Raw genomic sequence first — 15,549 nt, forward strand, 5'->3', positions numbered from 1 at the left:
GTTATTACAAAGTTATAGTATTTTAATAGAATTTTTTAAATTATATTTTTTAGCATGAAAACACCTTCTGCATTGTGTTCCTAATTAAAACACAAGAAAATTTTTAGTTATAGTGATGAAAGCAGTTTGGTTTATGTAGTGCCCTGTCAGTGTGGATAATGCCAATGATGGCAAGAGTGCAGGCAAGCAAGCATTCTTGCACACTGCTATTCGTGTTATGTTCCTGAGGGCAATTTGTGTCAAAAGGCCTTGGACTCTTGCTTTTGACTCTTTGAGCCAAACCTGTGAGTTAAGCACTATTATTCCATTTTATAGATGAAGAAACTGCAATTCAGAGACTAAGTAACTTCCCTAGGTCATATGAAAAGTTAGCAGTGGAGCTGTGGTTCAAACTCAGATACATAATTCAAAGCTTACGCCTAACCACACCCCACTAACCTCATTCAATACATGGTGTTTGTTTTCAGAAAGTATTCCTATAATAAAATAATATACAGCAATTTAACATGTTGTTGTACAGGAGCATATAACATGAATAAATGTTTGCAAAACTATAAATAGCAAAAGTTTAAGAACAGTATGATCTTAATTTAAAAATATATATATAAATATATAATGAAAAATAGGTATGTATGACATGTATATAGACGCACATCTTAAGAGACTAATGTGATCAGAAGTAATTTTCTTCATTTTATCTGTCTTTCCTAAATTTTCTACCTTTGTATTAAAAGCTATCTTTTTAAAGATGCTCAATCTCAGTTCTCAAACTGTGAATCTGCAATTTAAAGACACAACCTGCTTTTATTTTAAAAGGTAGATAAAAATGAAAGATACATTAATTTTAAATTAGATCACCACAGTTCCCTAGTAGTCTGTCAGTTTCTTCTCACTTCAAGTATAAATGTTCTTATTTATTAAGGTTGTTCATGCTGGAATCATATAGCTAAAGGAAACAACTACAGAGAAATTGGGCAGCAAGAACCCCTGGAGCTTCTCTTAACTGATCTTTCATCTCCAGTGTGAACAGCCTGACTCCACGCTCTAATTCTCTTACCCTGCCTGAATTTTACGCTGTAACATGAAACCAGAATACGGTCCAAACCAGGGACTCCCATTAGTGAAAGAGTATAAAGAACTCATGTTTATTTACTGATAAAGATAATGGTGGGAAAAACAAAGATTTTGCTAACTTTCCAATGTTGATCTTCATTAGTGAGGCTATTCAGCATGTTTGTTCAGTCTGCAGCTTCTTTCCATACAACTCACAAGGTGTTATTTTAACAGGAATGAAACTCACTGAGCAATGTGACTGACTGAGGAAGAGCCGGTTTAAGCAGATAGTAGCCTCCAGGTCTATCCTAGCAGAGAGAATATTCTTGTTGGATTTGTTGAAAAGCTCTGAGAGGAAGGAAGAGACATTAGTAAGAATTTCCCTCAGATAACACATTTTAGTTTAAAGAAATCCTGCTTAGTTATGTTCCCCAAATTTCATATATGAATAACTTAGAATGGAAGTTGGGAATTTTGCTTTTTTCAAGAAATTTTCAATCTTTTTCTGCCAAACTTCACAATGTTATAATACAAACACACATATATAATGACGAGGCAATTTTCCTCCTACTTTCAGAGCTGTCTAAACTATCATATGTCCTTCCTACAAGTTAAAGTATTAACTGTATATATGTTTTTAATTTGAATTTTTATTGCATGTCTAACTATTATATGTACATCACAGATAATTTTGAGAAAGTACCAGAAAGTTCAATGAAGATGAAAAGACCCACAATCCCACTACTCAGAAAAAACTGTAATATTAATAGTATATATTCTTCCTGAACTTATTGCACATTAGCATATTAAGGGTTCTGAGCACACAAGAAGAAAGAGAATAATTTACCTTTGTTTAAAATAATGCTTCCCAAATTCCTTTGACTATGAATCCTTTGATGGTATAACACCTATTAGAAACCGGAAGAACTCAGGATCTAAGGAACATATTTTATGAATGCCACCTTAATGAATGTATCAGTGTGCAGAATCTTCGGCCATACTAGTAATCCCAAGTTAATCAAATTCAGCAAGCTTCACCCTTCTACCTAATCTCACACAGAACTAAAATTGAATAATTTAATGATAAATATTTACTTCAGGTAAGGAACATGCATGGGAACTTTCATCATATGTAAACTGTATCTCAATAAAGCCTTTTAAAAAAGAAACTAATATGCTTGTGTTTCATGAAAACTGAGAAGTAGAATAACTTGAGGAATGCAAGATCAGAGCAAAGGAAGGATAGTTTTAAAGAATACTTTATTCTGGGAAAAGTGACTCATTCTTCCCAAAAAAGAGGATACATCTTCAGTTCCATAATGTCTCCCCAGATTGAAATGATACATTTCTACCTCTTCCACCTTTTCCTTTCAAATGTGTTGGCAATGCTTATAAATTAATCTACTTAAGTCCTCCTGTAGTACTAAAGAGTGAATGCATACTCCAAAATAAAAATGAACAGCAGCAGCCATAGTCCAAAAGAGTCCACTGTAAATACAACATTTATTTTAAATTTCATGCTTTTCCTAGCAAATACATGTAAGAAAGAATTTTTTTAATGCAAAGAGTAAAAATATTAATTCCCAATAAAGAATGTCTTAATTTCACAAAGGAATAACTGACATATAAAAAATGTTACGTATTTACCTGTGATTTCATATGCCTTAAAACATCAAATATATCCTGCTTGAGAAGTAAAGCTCAAAACTAAATACCTCCCTTCTATTCTTCTTATTTATTTCTAGAAGCAAAAATTGGCAAGGTTGATAAATGCTAAATCAGAATCATACTCCAAGCATGCCTCCTAGGCTTGACATATGAAAAGATGATAGCACTTGCTGCCACAGATGGATTATACCAACTAAATGAATAACAATAGCCACTTTTTGTTTGTTTTATCTCCTGGTTCTTTGAGACATTTTTATCACCTACACAAAAGAAATCTAAATATAAAAGGAGATGATACTTTTTTAATACATAAGATTTTTATTAAACTATTATACTATTTAAAGCATCATTCTTCAAAGAGGCCATGAAATTATAACTTTCAAAAATTTTTAGGTAAAACTCGTCAAGGGTAAGCAATTTTTTAATGGCATGTACAAAGTTTAGCAGCAAGAGAACATTTCTATAGAGACTTGCAGTTGGTTCAGACTCAGTTTCTGCTCATGCTATGCAGAGCATCCACGATGTTTTTATTATACTCTGCAATCTGCTTGGACACATTCTTCATAATCGGCCGGTAATCACTCTCTTGACTCTTGGTTGCTATGACTAATTACATGAGTTAAGAGGGAACAATATCAATACAAATATTAATCTAATTCTGTGATGCAGAAAAGACCCAAATTACACTAATATTTCTCTTACTGAAAACTGAAGATGGCACAAAAAAGCACAATTAGAATAGTTTTTAAAAAACAAACAATATTTTAACAGATTAAGCATCAAACCTAAACCTAAAAGGTCTAACCCTAAAAGGCCAGGCCAAACTTGTTTCAAAAAAGTTCACCTATGCTATACAAACATTTTTAGAGTTAATATGTTATTCATCTCTGTCTGGTGATAGAACAATTCAATGTTCAGAAGAACCACATCCTTTAGAGTACCACACAGAATTTCAGGCAAGTTTCTAGACATCACTCTGCTTCAAAATCATCTACTTTATGTCAGACAAAACCAGAGTTCTGGACTTTAACATATTGTGAATACAAATCTGCTTTTAAAATAAACTGCACAACCACTGGGAATAGAGCCTTTAGCATCTCATCTGGAGGGAAGCTGGGTCCACGCTGCCCTGAGAGGATGTTCAGTAGCATCCTAGAGAGCCTATGCAACCAATGAGTTAGAATCTAGTTCTCTAATCAGAGTTGCTCTTGAATAGGTCAAAGAAGGGGCTAGGAGACAACATTTGGGGAAACGTTTCTTACACTCCACAATACCTGTTGTCAGTAGCTGCTTCCATCTATGATTACACAAAAAGATGAGCAAAAAGACTGAACGTAAGTACTATCTTGATAGAAATAAGATGGGACATAAGTACTGTCTTGGTAGATGAGATTGAAGGTCAAATTTCTCATGTGTACACTTGGTTATGCCTCCCTTTGCTTCCCAGATATCTAAGGTACAGCATTATAAATAACAAAAAATGACCATACATACACATATACACATATATATGGTTATATATAATTCTCCCAACAAGTCTATGAGAAGGAAATATTAGCTGTATTTGAGATGATAAAATTGCAGTTTAAACAGTTAAGTAAACTGTTCAAAGTCCGTAACCTATACATAGTAGAGTCAATATTTAAAATTAGATTTCCTGACTCTAAAATGAGTACTTAGTCACTATGCCACACTATGGCTTTGTATGGCCTGCTTTCTATTAGTTACTTTAATACACACACACACACACACACACACACACACACACACACACACACAATTGTAGAATGGAAACTAAGTCTTATTCATTTCCCACATACTTTAGCCAGTATTTTGTACATATTAGGTATTTGATGTTGAACTGAATATTATTTCAGTCTTTAAAGAAATTCCTAGAGAAAAAAATCCCTCAGTCAAGTTCACTTGCAGTTTTTTAAAGGATACATTCTTTCATCACAAAATTATTTTGCTCATGGTGTTGCCACTTCCTCTCCAAATTTGTAAGCTAAAAACACAAAAGAAAAATGTTCACCAGTGCCCATATTCAAAACAATTATATACTCCTTTGAGATATAAGAAAAAAACCCTCAATTTTAAATCTTTTCAACTCCCGCATTTTACTGAGATAAAACCACGACAGACAAAAAAGAAATTTAGAAAAAGTTTAGAAAACAACAGTAAATATAATACTAAATAGGATGTTGAATTCAACAAGTTTACTCTGTTTACTTTAATTGGAACATATTTATTATACCAATGAACATACCAACTGAAAGACAATTTATGATATTTCCCTTTCCTAAAAGAACTTTAAAAAGAAGAATGGGACATGATAAGAATCTCTCCTTGAAATCTGAAGGTCTAATGCCATGAAAGTACTACATATTCTAACACTGTCAAAGGTTGAGCTATATAGGAGAAACTTCCTTATTTCCAGGGCTAAATTTCCTGTCTAATTTCACAAGCTGTGATAAGAGCAGAGCTGCAGTGTAAAGATTGTAAGAGGGCTGGTAAAAAGCTGGCATTCTTACAATAATTTCTGCATCAACAGGAAGCTAATGTGGATATTATATTGATGGTTGCTTCCTCCAAAGACAATTTTACTGTTATAGAATTAAATTGTTTTTCTGATTTAATTAACCTTGTAACTCTGGGTTATGGTCTTTTTAAGATGCACATAGTTTTTTTCCTAAGCAAAGTCTGAAAAATGAAACATTAAAATAATGTTCTGCCTGGATATTTCCAAGAAGTAATAATCATTTAAAAAAATCTGATAATTGAAACAGCATTCATATTTCTTCCTAAACTCAAGTTAAAATTATTTTCAGGGCATAAGTTCAGTATCAGTGTAGCATCTATCCCATTGTTTCCTCCAAAGATAAATCTAGATATTAGGATGAGTCATAACTAATTATATGAACTGTATGTGCTGTGAGTTAATGCTACGAAATCAGATCCAGCTTCCCCTGATAGAACCTTGAAGTTCAGATGGACTTAAGGAAGTAGTCAGCACTTTTTGACAATAAATCTCAAATAACCTTTTGCAAAGTCAAGTACCAAATTTTCCCTTTGTTTCATACAAAGGGCTAGACTTCTTATTATGCAGCAAACCTCTTAAGTGCTACATGAATACTGCTATAAAAGCAACTCTATGTCATATGGTCAAATTCCTTCTATACTGTACATTTATTTATTTCAGTGATATATTTAAACCTTGCCTTTAAACCTCAAGAAGCACAAATTTTTTTTCCCTACAACTTATTTTAAAAGTCTATCATGAGTTCTTTATATTTTCTCCCAAACTGTAAACTGCTTTTCCATTTTGTTGATTGTTTCATTTGCTGTGCAGAATCTTTTTAGTCTGATGTGGACCATTTATTTATTTTTGCCTTGGTTGCTTGTGCTTTTTGGTGTTATAATAAAAACTTGTTGCCAAGACTAACGTCAAGGAGCTTTTTCCCTATGTTTTCTTCTAGGAGCTTTGCAGTTTGTTCCAAAATAAATATGTTTAAATGATATCAAATAAATAACCACTCAAAAAATGTCTGTTATGCCATGTTATTTATAGATGTCAAAGCCAGTTTTCAAGAAAATAACTTCAAAAAATAGGGAGGCCAGGATTTGATTCAAACAACTGGGATTCATAAAAGGCAAACCATAATACAGAGAAGCATTGTAAACTGTGATTTATGTTACAAATTCCTATAAATGGGGTTAAGAATAAGATAATCACTTAATGTGGGAATAAACAAGGTAGCCATGGACTGGCTCTAAGAAACTGTGTTTGTTAAATGTTTTTCTCTTTAAATCATCTATTCAATGAAAGAAGAGGGCTGAAAATCCATATGAATTATCAATGCTCTTTTCTATGAACCATAAGACAATGGCCTCGTTAACTTTTTCTTAGGTTTTCTTCTCCAGTATCCATTCCAACTCTAAACAGACTAGGATAAATTTGCTATTTACAAGTCTATAAATAGGATTGTATATTATGAAGCAGAGACAGAGTAATTGACTAATAAATTTTAAACATGTCAATTAGTGACTTCTAAGTTTTTGGCAAACTCTGATGAGAGTCCATCTCTTTTATGAAGAATATAAGGTTTATCTTTTTTTTAAAGGTACATACATGCAATGAAATAGCTGACATCCTAAAAATATCAAAAAAAGAGCTTGAAAACATTTAAGTAAGAAAATAAATGCTTAAAGACTGTATGCATAGAATGATTTCATGATTTGTAAGAACAATATAATTAAGGGTGTATAACTACAAAGGTAAACTCCAGGAGTTGGTGATGGACAGGGAGGCCTGGCGTGCTATGATTCATGGGGTTGCAGAGTCGGACACTGAGCGACTGAACTGAACTGAGCTGAACTGCAAAGGAAAAAAGTTTACAAGGATATTATACCAAAATGTTAATGATGACTGTCTATCATGATCATGACACCACGTGAAGAAAAAACTTAATGCATTTAGCATTAATAAATCATAGCTGCAAATTGTTAACACAGGCTACTTTGATGTGAGAATGACCAACCTTTATCAGACCATAATAACTTATTTTGTCTATGACATGCATGCTTCATTTAATCCACCAAAAAATACTTATTGAACACTTATCATGTGCCAACCACTAACACAGTGCTGGGGAGAAAGTGAGTGACAGAGACAAGGCTTCTGCCCTTCAATCTAGAAGACCTCAGACCTTGTTTAGGTAATTATCAGCAGGATGAGTGATATGGAAAAGGGGTTTGCCTTTGCATCCTGAGTAAATCATCATAAATTTAAATTAAGAAATTCAAGAATAGGACTGCTCTTCATAGTATTATTTGAACAGTTTTAAAATGAGAAATAACCAAAATGTCTAACAATTTTGAACAGTTTTAAAATGAGAAATAACCATAATGTCTAACAATTTGCTATGCTGCTGCTAAGTCGCTTCAGTAGTGTCCAACTCTGTGCGACCCCATAGACAGCAGCCTACCAGGCTCCCCTGTCCATGGGATTCTCCAGGCAAGAACACTGGAGTGGGTTGCCATTTCCTTCTCCAATGCATGAAAGTGAAAAGTGAAAGTGAAGTCGCTCAGTCGTGTCCGACTCTAGCAACCCCATAGACTGCAGCCCACCAGGCTCCTCCGTCCATGGGATTTTCCAGGCAGAAGTACTGGAGTGGGGTGCCATTGCCTTCTCCGGCAATTTGCTATATCCATATAAATATTATATAGAATCATATTAAAAAAAAAATCTACTGACAAGGGAAAGTATAGTTAATGATGAAAAACAAGTTTCCAAATAATAGGTACAATATAGTACCATTTCCATAAATATACAGAGATAATGTATACTTATGTGTATGTATAAAGTGAATATATTCATACCACATACATACAGACTACAAATATCTATCCACATATGCATAAAATCATCTCTTCTGGGTGGTGGGATACTAGTCATTATGGCTCATTTTCATTATCTGTGGCATTGCTGTATTAGCAATGTTTCTGCATTAAAAACACTTTACTTTTGATATTTTTAAAAGCTATTATCATAATGACTGTTCCCAGAATAGTGCCAAGCCTAGAGCTGGCCTTCAATATAGGTTTAGAGAAGGCAGGAGTAAACTCATTCTGAGTGGAGACTGTATACAATCTAGCTATCTTCAAAGCCAGAAAATCTGGTAGGTAAACAAAGCAGATTAAAAAAAAGGAATGGGTTGCTTTGCGGGTGAAAATACAGATTAAGAGAACATGCCAGATAATCTAAAAATAGAAATGAATTTCAATCTTTTTTTTCTTTTTTACCTGAGAATGTGTCTCGTTTTCTTGCAGTTGTGTTTTTAGTGTCTCCCATTCTGTGCTTAGTTTCTCCATTATTTTTTTAAAGGCATTTCTGCGAGTTGATAATACTGTTTTCTCCTGATGTAATTTCTAGATAGATCCAAATGGAAGTAAATTAAAGGCTTTAGCAGGTATCTAGTAAATCAATTAAAATAGCATTTGACTTAAATAATTTCAATAATATTCTAATAAGATCCTACCAAGGCTAGAAAACCTGTTTGTAAAAATATTCTTCTAACTATAATAAGCTAAATTGTGTTGTTGTTGTTTAGTCTCTAAGTTGTGTTCACTCTTGCAACCCCATAAACTGTAGCCTGCCAGGCTTCTCTGTCCATGGGATTTCCAGGCAAGAATACTGGAGTGGGTTTCCATTTCCTTCTCCAGGGGATCTTTCCAACCCAGGGATCAAACCTGAGTCTGGTGGATCCTGGCCGGTGGATTCTCTACTGCTGCGTCACTGGGGAAGTCTATAATAAGCCAAATTAATATTAACAATATAAATAATAACTTATTAGGGCTGACTTATGTGTTTGTACTCCACCAGATTTACTTTAAATTAATGTAAATGACAAAGAAAAGCCACTGAGAAGTCTTAAGTAGAGAAATATCATAATCAAATTTGCATTTAACAAAGTTTATATTTGTTGAAGGGCTTCCCAGGTAATGAAGTGGTAAAGAACCTGCCTGCCAATGCAGGAGATGAAAAAGATGCAACTTTGATCTCTGGGTTGGGAAGATCCCCTGGAGTAGGAAATAGCAACCTGCTCCAGTATTCTTACCTACAAAATTCCATAGACAGAGGAGCCTGCTGGTCTATAATGACTGAGGACACAATTATTATATTTGTTGAAGTACTCTATCCCTTGCTTTTCAATTTTTGTCTTTGTTTTGAAATTCACTCTAAATTCCTACTTTGTATATAAACATCTTTATTTTTTCCTTATATATCAAGTAATCAACTGAAAATAAACTTATGAAGTTTTAAAAACACACATATTATTAAATTTAATCAAGAAAAACAATTTGAATTACAATTTCATAGCATTGTTACCATTTACCTTTTTCTTTTCTTCACCTGATGATTTTAAAGCTGCCAAATCATTATATGTCTCTAGATCAGTTATCATTTGCTTAATTTTATTTTTTAGAGACTGTTGTTCCTCAGTCATTTTACTTTCCAGAAGCTCCATTTTTTGTAGATCCAACTGTAGCCTCTGACTGTCTGAAATGTAGGAAAATTCAAAGGCCATACTTAGTTGAAACTTTAGTTCTTTCACAAAAGGAAATTAAATCACTAAACATCATGGTTTACGAGTGTCTGCACCAGAAACATGTTCATTGTAACCATTAAGACAACATAAGTTTTTAAAAAATTACTCACCCTCTAGGTAACCAACATAACCTGATATGTATTAATCACATTTGTCTCCATACTCATATACATACAAGAACACATATAGTTCTTTTTCTTACTTCATAATTAACATATAAGATAAATATTCATTATTTTTAGTATGTGCATGACATACATACACAGTTATGTGGGGAAAAAAGCAAGTTATGAAACATTATGAGCAAAATTTTATAATTACATATACAGTCAGTTCTTATTATTTGTGGTGGTGTACACACTGAGTTAGCAAGCATTTAACTCCTATGGGAAATACAGAGTTAGTTTCTGTGAGCCTCTGACATTATTTTTATCAAGAAACTAATATATAACTTTGCTTTATGTATATTTCTCTTCAAATATACTTTATTTAATATATATTATTAATTTGTTAAGACTGAACTAAAGGCCAACCATGAACTATGCCTCTATAAAGCTTATTCTAACAGACATATTTTCACTGTAAGGCATATCATAGCCTTCTGCTTAGAAACACTTGTCAACACTTCAGCACTATACTTGGAGGCCATTTTAAATGGGAAAAGCATGAACAAAAATACATAAAAATGTGGTTTTAGTGCTCACTTTGGCAGCACATATACTAAAATTGGAACGATACAGAGAAGATTAGCATGGCCCCTGCACAAGGATGACACGCAAATTCGTGAAGCGTTCCATATTTTTACAATTTGTATGGAAATACAAAAAACCTCGAATAGCCAAAGCTATCTTGAGAAAGAAGAATGGAACTGGAGGAATCAACCTACCTGACTTCAGGCTCTACTACAAAGCCACAGTCATCAAGACAGTATGGTACTGGCACAAAGACAGAAATATAGATCAATGGAACAAAATAGAAAGCCCAGAGATAAATCCACACACCTATGGACACCTTATCTTTGACAAAGGAGGCAAGAATATACAATGGATTAAAGACAATCTCTTTAACAAGTGGTGCTGGGAAAACTGGTCAACCACTTGTAAAAGAATGAAACTAGAACACTTTCTAACACCATACACAAAAATAAACTCAAAATGGATTAAAGATCTAAACGTAAGACCAGAAACTATAAAACTCCTAGAGGAGAACATAGGCAAAACACTCTCCAACATACATCACAGCAGGATCCTCTATGAACCACCTCCCAGAATACTGGAAATAAAAGCAAAAGTAAACAAATGGGACCTAATTAAACTTAAAAGCTTCTGCACAACAAAGGAAACTATAAGCAAGGTGAAAAGACAGCCTTCAGAATGGGAGAAAATAATAGCAAATGAAGCAACTGACAAACAACTAATCTCAAAAATATACAAGCAACTCCTACAGCTCAATTCCAGAAAAATAAATGACCCAATCAAAAAATGGACCAAAGAACTAAACAGACATTTCTCCAAAGAAGACATACAGATGGCTAACAAACACATGAAAAGATGCTCAACATCACTCATTATCAGAGAAACGCAAATCAAAACCACTATGAGGTACCATTTCACACCAGTCAGAATGGCTGCGATCCAAAAGTCTACAAGTAATAAATGCTGGAGAGGGTGTGGAGAAAAGGGAACCCTCTTACACTGTTGGTGGGAATGCAAACTAGTACAGCCACTATGGAGAACAGTGTGGAGATTCCTTAAAAAACTGGAAATAGAACTGCCTTATGATCCAGCAATCCCACTGCTGGGCATACACACTGAGGAAACCAGAAGGGAAAGAGACACGTGTACCCCAATGTTCATCGCAGCACTGTTTATAATAGCCAGGACATGGAAGCAACCTAGATGTCCATCAGCAGATGAATGGATAAGAAAGCTGTGGTACATATACACAATGGAGTATCACTCAGCCGTTAAAAAGAATACATTTGAATCAGTTCTAATGAGGTGGATGAAACTGGAGCCTATTATACAGAGTGAAGTAAGCCAGAAAGAAAAACACCAATACAGTATACTAACGCATATATATGGAATTTAGAAAGATGGTAACAATAACCCTGTGTACGAGACAGCAAAAGAGACAGTGATGTATAGAACAGTCTTATGGACTCTGTGGGAGAGGGAGAGGGTGGGAAGATTTGGGAGAATGACATTGAAACATGTATAATATCATGTATGAAACGAGTTGCCAGTCCAGGTTCGATGCACGATACTGGATGCTTGGGGCTGGTGCACTGGGACGACCCAGAGGGATGGTATGGGGAGGGAGGAGGGAGGAGGGTTCAGGATGGGGAACACATGTATACCTGTGGTGGATTCATTTCAATATTTGGCAAAACCAATACAATATTGTAAAGTTTAAAATAAAAATTAAAAAAAAATGTGGTTTTAAAAAGTGACATTAAACAATGTACCATGAAAAGAATGCTTGTAAGTATGTGAACTAAACCAAGAGGCATAGTGTTGCCTTATTCAACCTCCACTGAGAACTTCAGCATTCAAATTTTTTACCTCTGCATGTGTTCACAAATGACCATGAAAGTACTGCAAATATGAATTTGAAATACAAATTAATTTTAGTGAGAAAGCAAATTTACAAATACAGAATCCATGAATTACAATGACTGCACATTTGTGTGTGTGTATGGGTGTGTGGTGTGTGTGTTTCTTTCTTTCAAAAGTACTGAGCATCTACTATGTGCCAGGTGCTGATGGAAATCAACAGAGACACTTTTCACTCAAGAAGCTATATTCTAGAGGTTAAATCAGAAAATAAAAGAAGCATTTATGGTAAACTGGATAACTACTATGAAAAGATTACAGGATACAGGATATCTTCTACTATGAAAAGATAAAGGATATTGGTCAAAAGAATTCTCTAAAGCTATACCTTTTAACTGTTGCCTTAAGCATTAGGAATCAGCCACACAAAGGAAAAAGTGAGTTTCCAGAGAAAATAATCACCAGGTGCAAAAATGTCTAGAGGTAAGACAGCACAGTATTTCTGAGCAAGTAACAGAAGTTTGGTATGCCTGGAACCCACAGTTTGAAATGGGTGGTGGTAGGAGATAAAATGGAAAAGTTGAAGGATAAGTTCATGAAGGGCTTAAGTCAAGATAGGGAACTGGGACTTTATGCTAAGGGCCATGGCAAGTCATCAACGAGTTTCAAATCAGAGAGTGACATGCTTAAATTTTAGAAAGTTCACTCTGGTTGCCACATGGACAGTGAATTGAAACAGCATAACTATGTTTAAGAAGACCAGTTGATTCAGTGATCTAGGCAAGAAATCTTACACTGCTGAGAATTTTTTTTTCATGTGCCAGGCAAGTAGAAAGGCATGGAGGATACAGCAATGAACAAAGAACTTACAGTTCAGTGGAAGAATGCTATACATATATTTGATAAAATATACAATTAGTGAAAATGAAAGTGAAAGTCACTCAGTCGTGGCCGACTCTTTGCAACCCCATAGACTATACAGTCCATGGAATTCTCCAGGCCAGAATACTGGAGTGGGTAGCCTTTCCCTTCTCCAGAGGACCTTCCCAACCCAGGGATCGAACCCAGGTCTCCTGCATTGCAGGTGGATTCTTTATCAGCTGAGCCACAAAGGAGCTGAGCCACCCAAGAATATTGGAGTAGATAGCCTAACCCTTCTCTAGGGGATCTTCCCAACCCAGGACCCAGGGGTCTCCTGCCAGATAAAAATACTTGTAGAAACAAAGCAGAAGAGATCTGGAGGGACTAAGAAACATGAGGGATTTGGGATTAACAAACAGGCAATTGACCAAATACAGTGGGTGAGTGAAAGAAGTCAGTGCAGAATCCCACTTCCAAATTGAATAAATGAGTGTATGGGAGGGTAGGCAGAAAGAGATAAAATTTTTGTCTGTAGGAGGGAGAGATGATACATTGAAAGCAATTTAGGATTTGTTCAGTTTGAGAAACCTCAAAAACATCCAAATAAAGATAAGTAAATATGCCCATATAGAGAAATATGGGTTGAAAGCCCAGAGAAAAATGTGAGATCAGAAGATACAGTTTCTAAAACCATCAGCACAGACATGGCACCTGAAGCTATGGGAGTGGTTGAAATCATCAAGAGAAAAGGATTCATGACTGCACTTACAAAAATATCAAATTTTTAAAGACTAAATTAACATGAAGGATCCATATAGAATAAGAAGTGACCAAAGAAATAAAAGAAAAATCAGAAGTCATGGGGAAAAAACATTTCAAGAATAAAGGAGTGGATTGTAGTGCAGAATATTAGAGTTTTTTTTTTAAGATAGCAAAATATGTGTTGTATTTACTGACCAGCAGAACCTAGGTATATACCTCCTGAGAAAAGATTTTTATAGAAAGAAATGGAACCAAGAGTGAGATGATTTTAAGAAATTTGGCTGTGAAACCTTTGAAAGAGAGGAATAGCTGGGCAGAGAATACTTGGGAAATGTTTTTTTCCCCCAAGATGTGATAAAATACAGAAAAAAGACTAAAAGAATTCCAAAATTTTAATAGTAATAAACTTCTGATAGTAGGATTGTATTTTTATTTTTTATTTATGCTTGCTTATATCTCTCCTAAATCCTCTATAATGACTATGAATTACATTTATAACCAGAAAATAGTATTTAAAAAAATTCTATTCTGGTAGGATTAAATATTAATAATACCGACTTTCTCTATTTCAGAGACTTAACTTTGTGATGCTGGCTTTAAAAGTCTCTTTTTTAAAGAGAAAAGAAGGAAAACAGTATTACTGAGAACCTGGAACGTACCTTGCTTTATATATTATCTGATTTACTTTTCATAACAGCCCTGAGATAGGGTGGAAGGGGTAAATGTTACTATATAAGGAAACTACTGAAGGTAAAAAAAGAAAGGGGAGGTAGAGGATGAGATGATTAGACAGCATCACCATCAATGGACATGAATTTGAGCAAATTCCTGGAGATATTGGAGGACAGGGGAGCCTGGCATGCTACAGTCCATTGGGATGCAAAGAGTCAGACATGAGTTAGCTACTGAATAACAACAAAAAGCTTAGAAAGGTAACTGCCCAAGGTCAACAACCAGTCAAGCTTTGGTGCTGAGTGATATCATCATCTTTATGAAATATTCATTTTTAAGATAACAAATATCACTTTATGACCCAAAACGCCTCTATGAGCTACAGTGAGCTAAGGAAAGAAGAACAGTAATACCTGACCAATTTGCTACTTCAGGCTTCTTTCCCCAGGCATCATACATTGTTCTGGAAATTTTATTCCAGCTAAGTCAAAAACAGATACTAAAATGGAACTGAAATGTATGTCCTGTATATTAAGATGAAGAAATCTGAATTCAAACCTCCCTTAGCCAGTTTCCTCTCTCCTGTATTGCCAGAGACTGGCATGGGAATAATCTGATACATACTGTAGTCACTTATTTGTAGAGGCATACAGTGATACAGTTTCATAGAATAGTTTATGTTCACCTTTCCTCTATTTTCAAGTAGGAATATGAATACCCTCCACCCAAAAATATAGTGGTATTTGAGAGCTGTTGTTGTTCAGTTGCTCAGTCATGTCCAACTCTTTGCAGCCCCATGGACTGATAGTATGCTAGACTTCCCTGTCCATCACCAACTCCCGGAGTTTACCCAAACTCATGTCCATTGA

At 34.7% G+C, this 15,549-nt stretch overlaps 1 protein-coding gene and 1 non-coding gene across 4 annotated transcripts in view; one reads left to right on the forward strand and one right to left on the reverse strand.

Moving 5' to 3' along the window:
- Positions 1–2,537: 2,537 nt before the first annotated feature.
- IFT74 (intraflagellar transport 74) overlaps positions 2,538–15,549 on the reverse strand; it is a 99,896-nt gene continuing 86,884 nt past the window's right edge. For 2 of the 3 annotated variants that reach the window (XM_055577859.1, XM_055577860.1), the window contains exons 17-20: positions 9,618–9,781; positions 8,524–8,649; positions 4,666–4,726; positions 2,538–3,327 (exon numbers count right to left, since the gene is read on the reverse strand). In XM_055577859.1, coding sequence (XP_055433834.1) covers positions 3,209–3,327; positions 4,666–4,726; positions 8,524–8,649; positions 9,618–9,781 — 470 coding nt within the window. In that variant the 3' untranslated portion in view covers positions 2,538–3,208. The remainder of the gene's footprint in view (positions 3,328–4,665; positions 4,727–8,523; positions 8,650–9,617; positions 9,782–15,549) is intronic. The other variant, XM_055577861.1, reaches the window with a different exon arrangement.
- On the forward strand, positions 10,527–10,633 carry LOC129651840 (U6 spliceosomal RNA). The gene has a single exon (XR_008714347.1). It is a non-coding gene; the product is annotated as a U6 spliceosomal RNA (small nuclear RNA).

Source organism: Bubalus kerabau, chromosome 4 (genome assembly GCF_029407905.1).
Source record: "Bubalus kerabau isolate K-KA32 ecotype Philippines breed swamp buffalo chromosome 4, PCC_UOA_SB_1v2, whole genome shotgun sequence".
Classification (NCBI taxonomy): domain Eukaryota; kingdom Metazoa; phylum Chordata; class Mammalia; order Artiodactyla; family Bovidae; genus Bubalus; species Bubalus kerabau.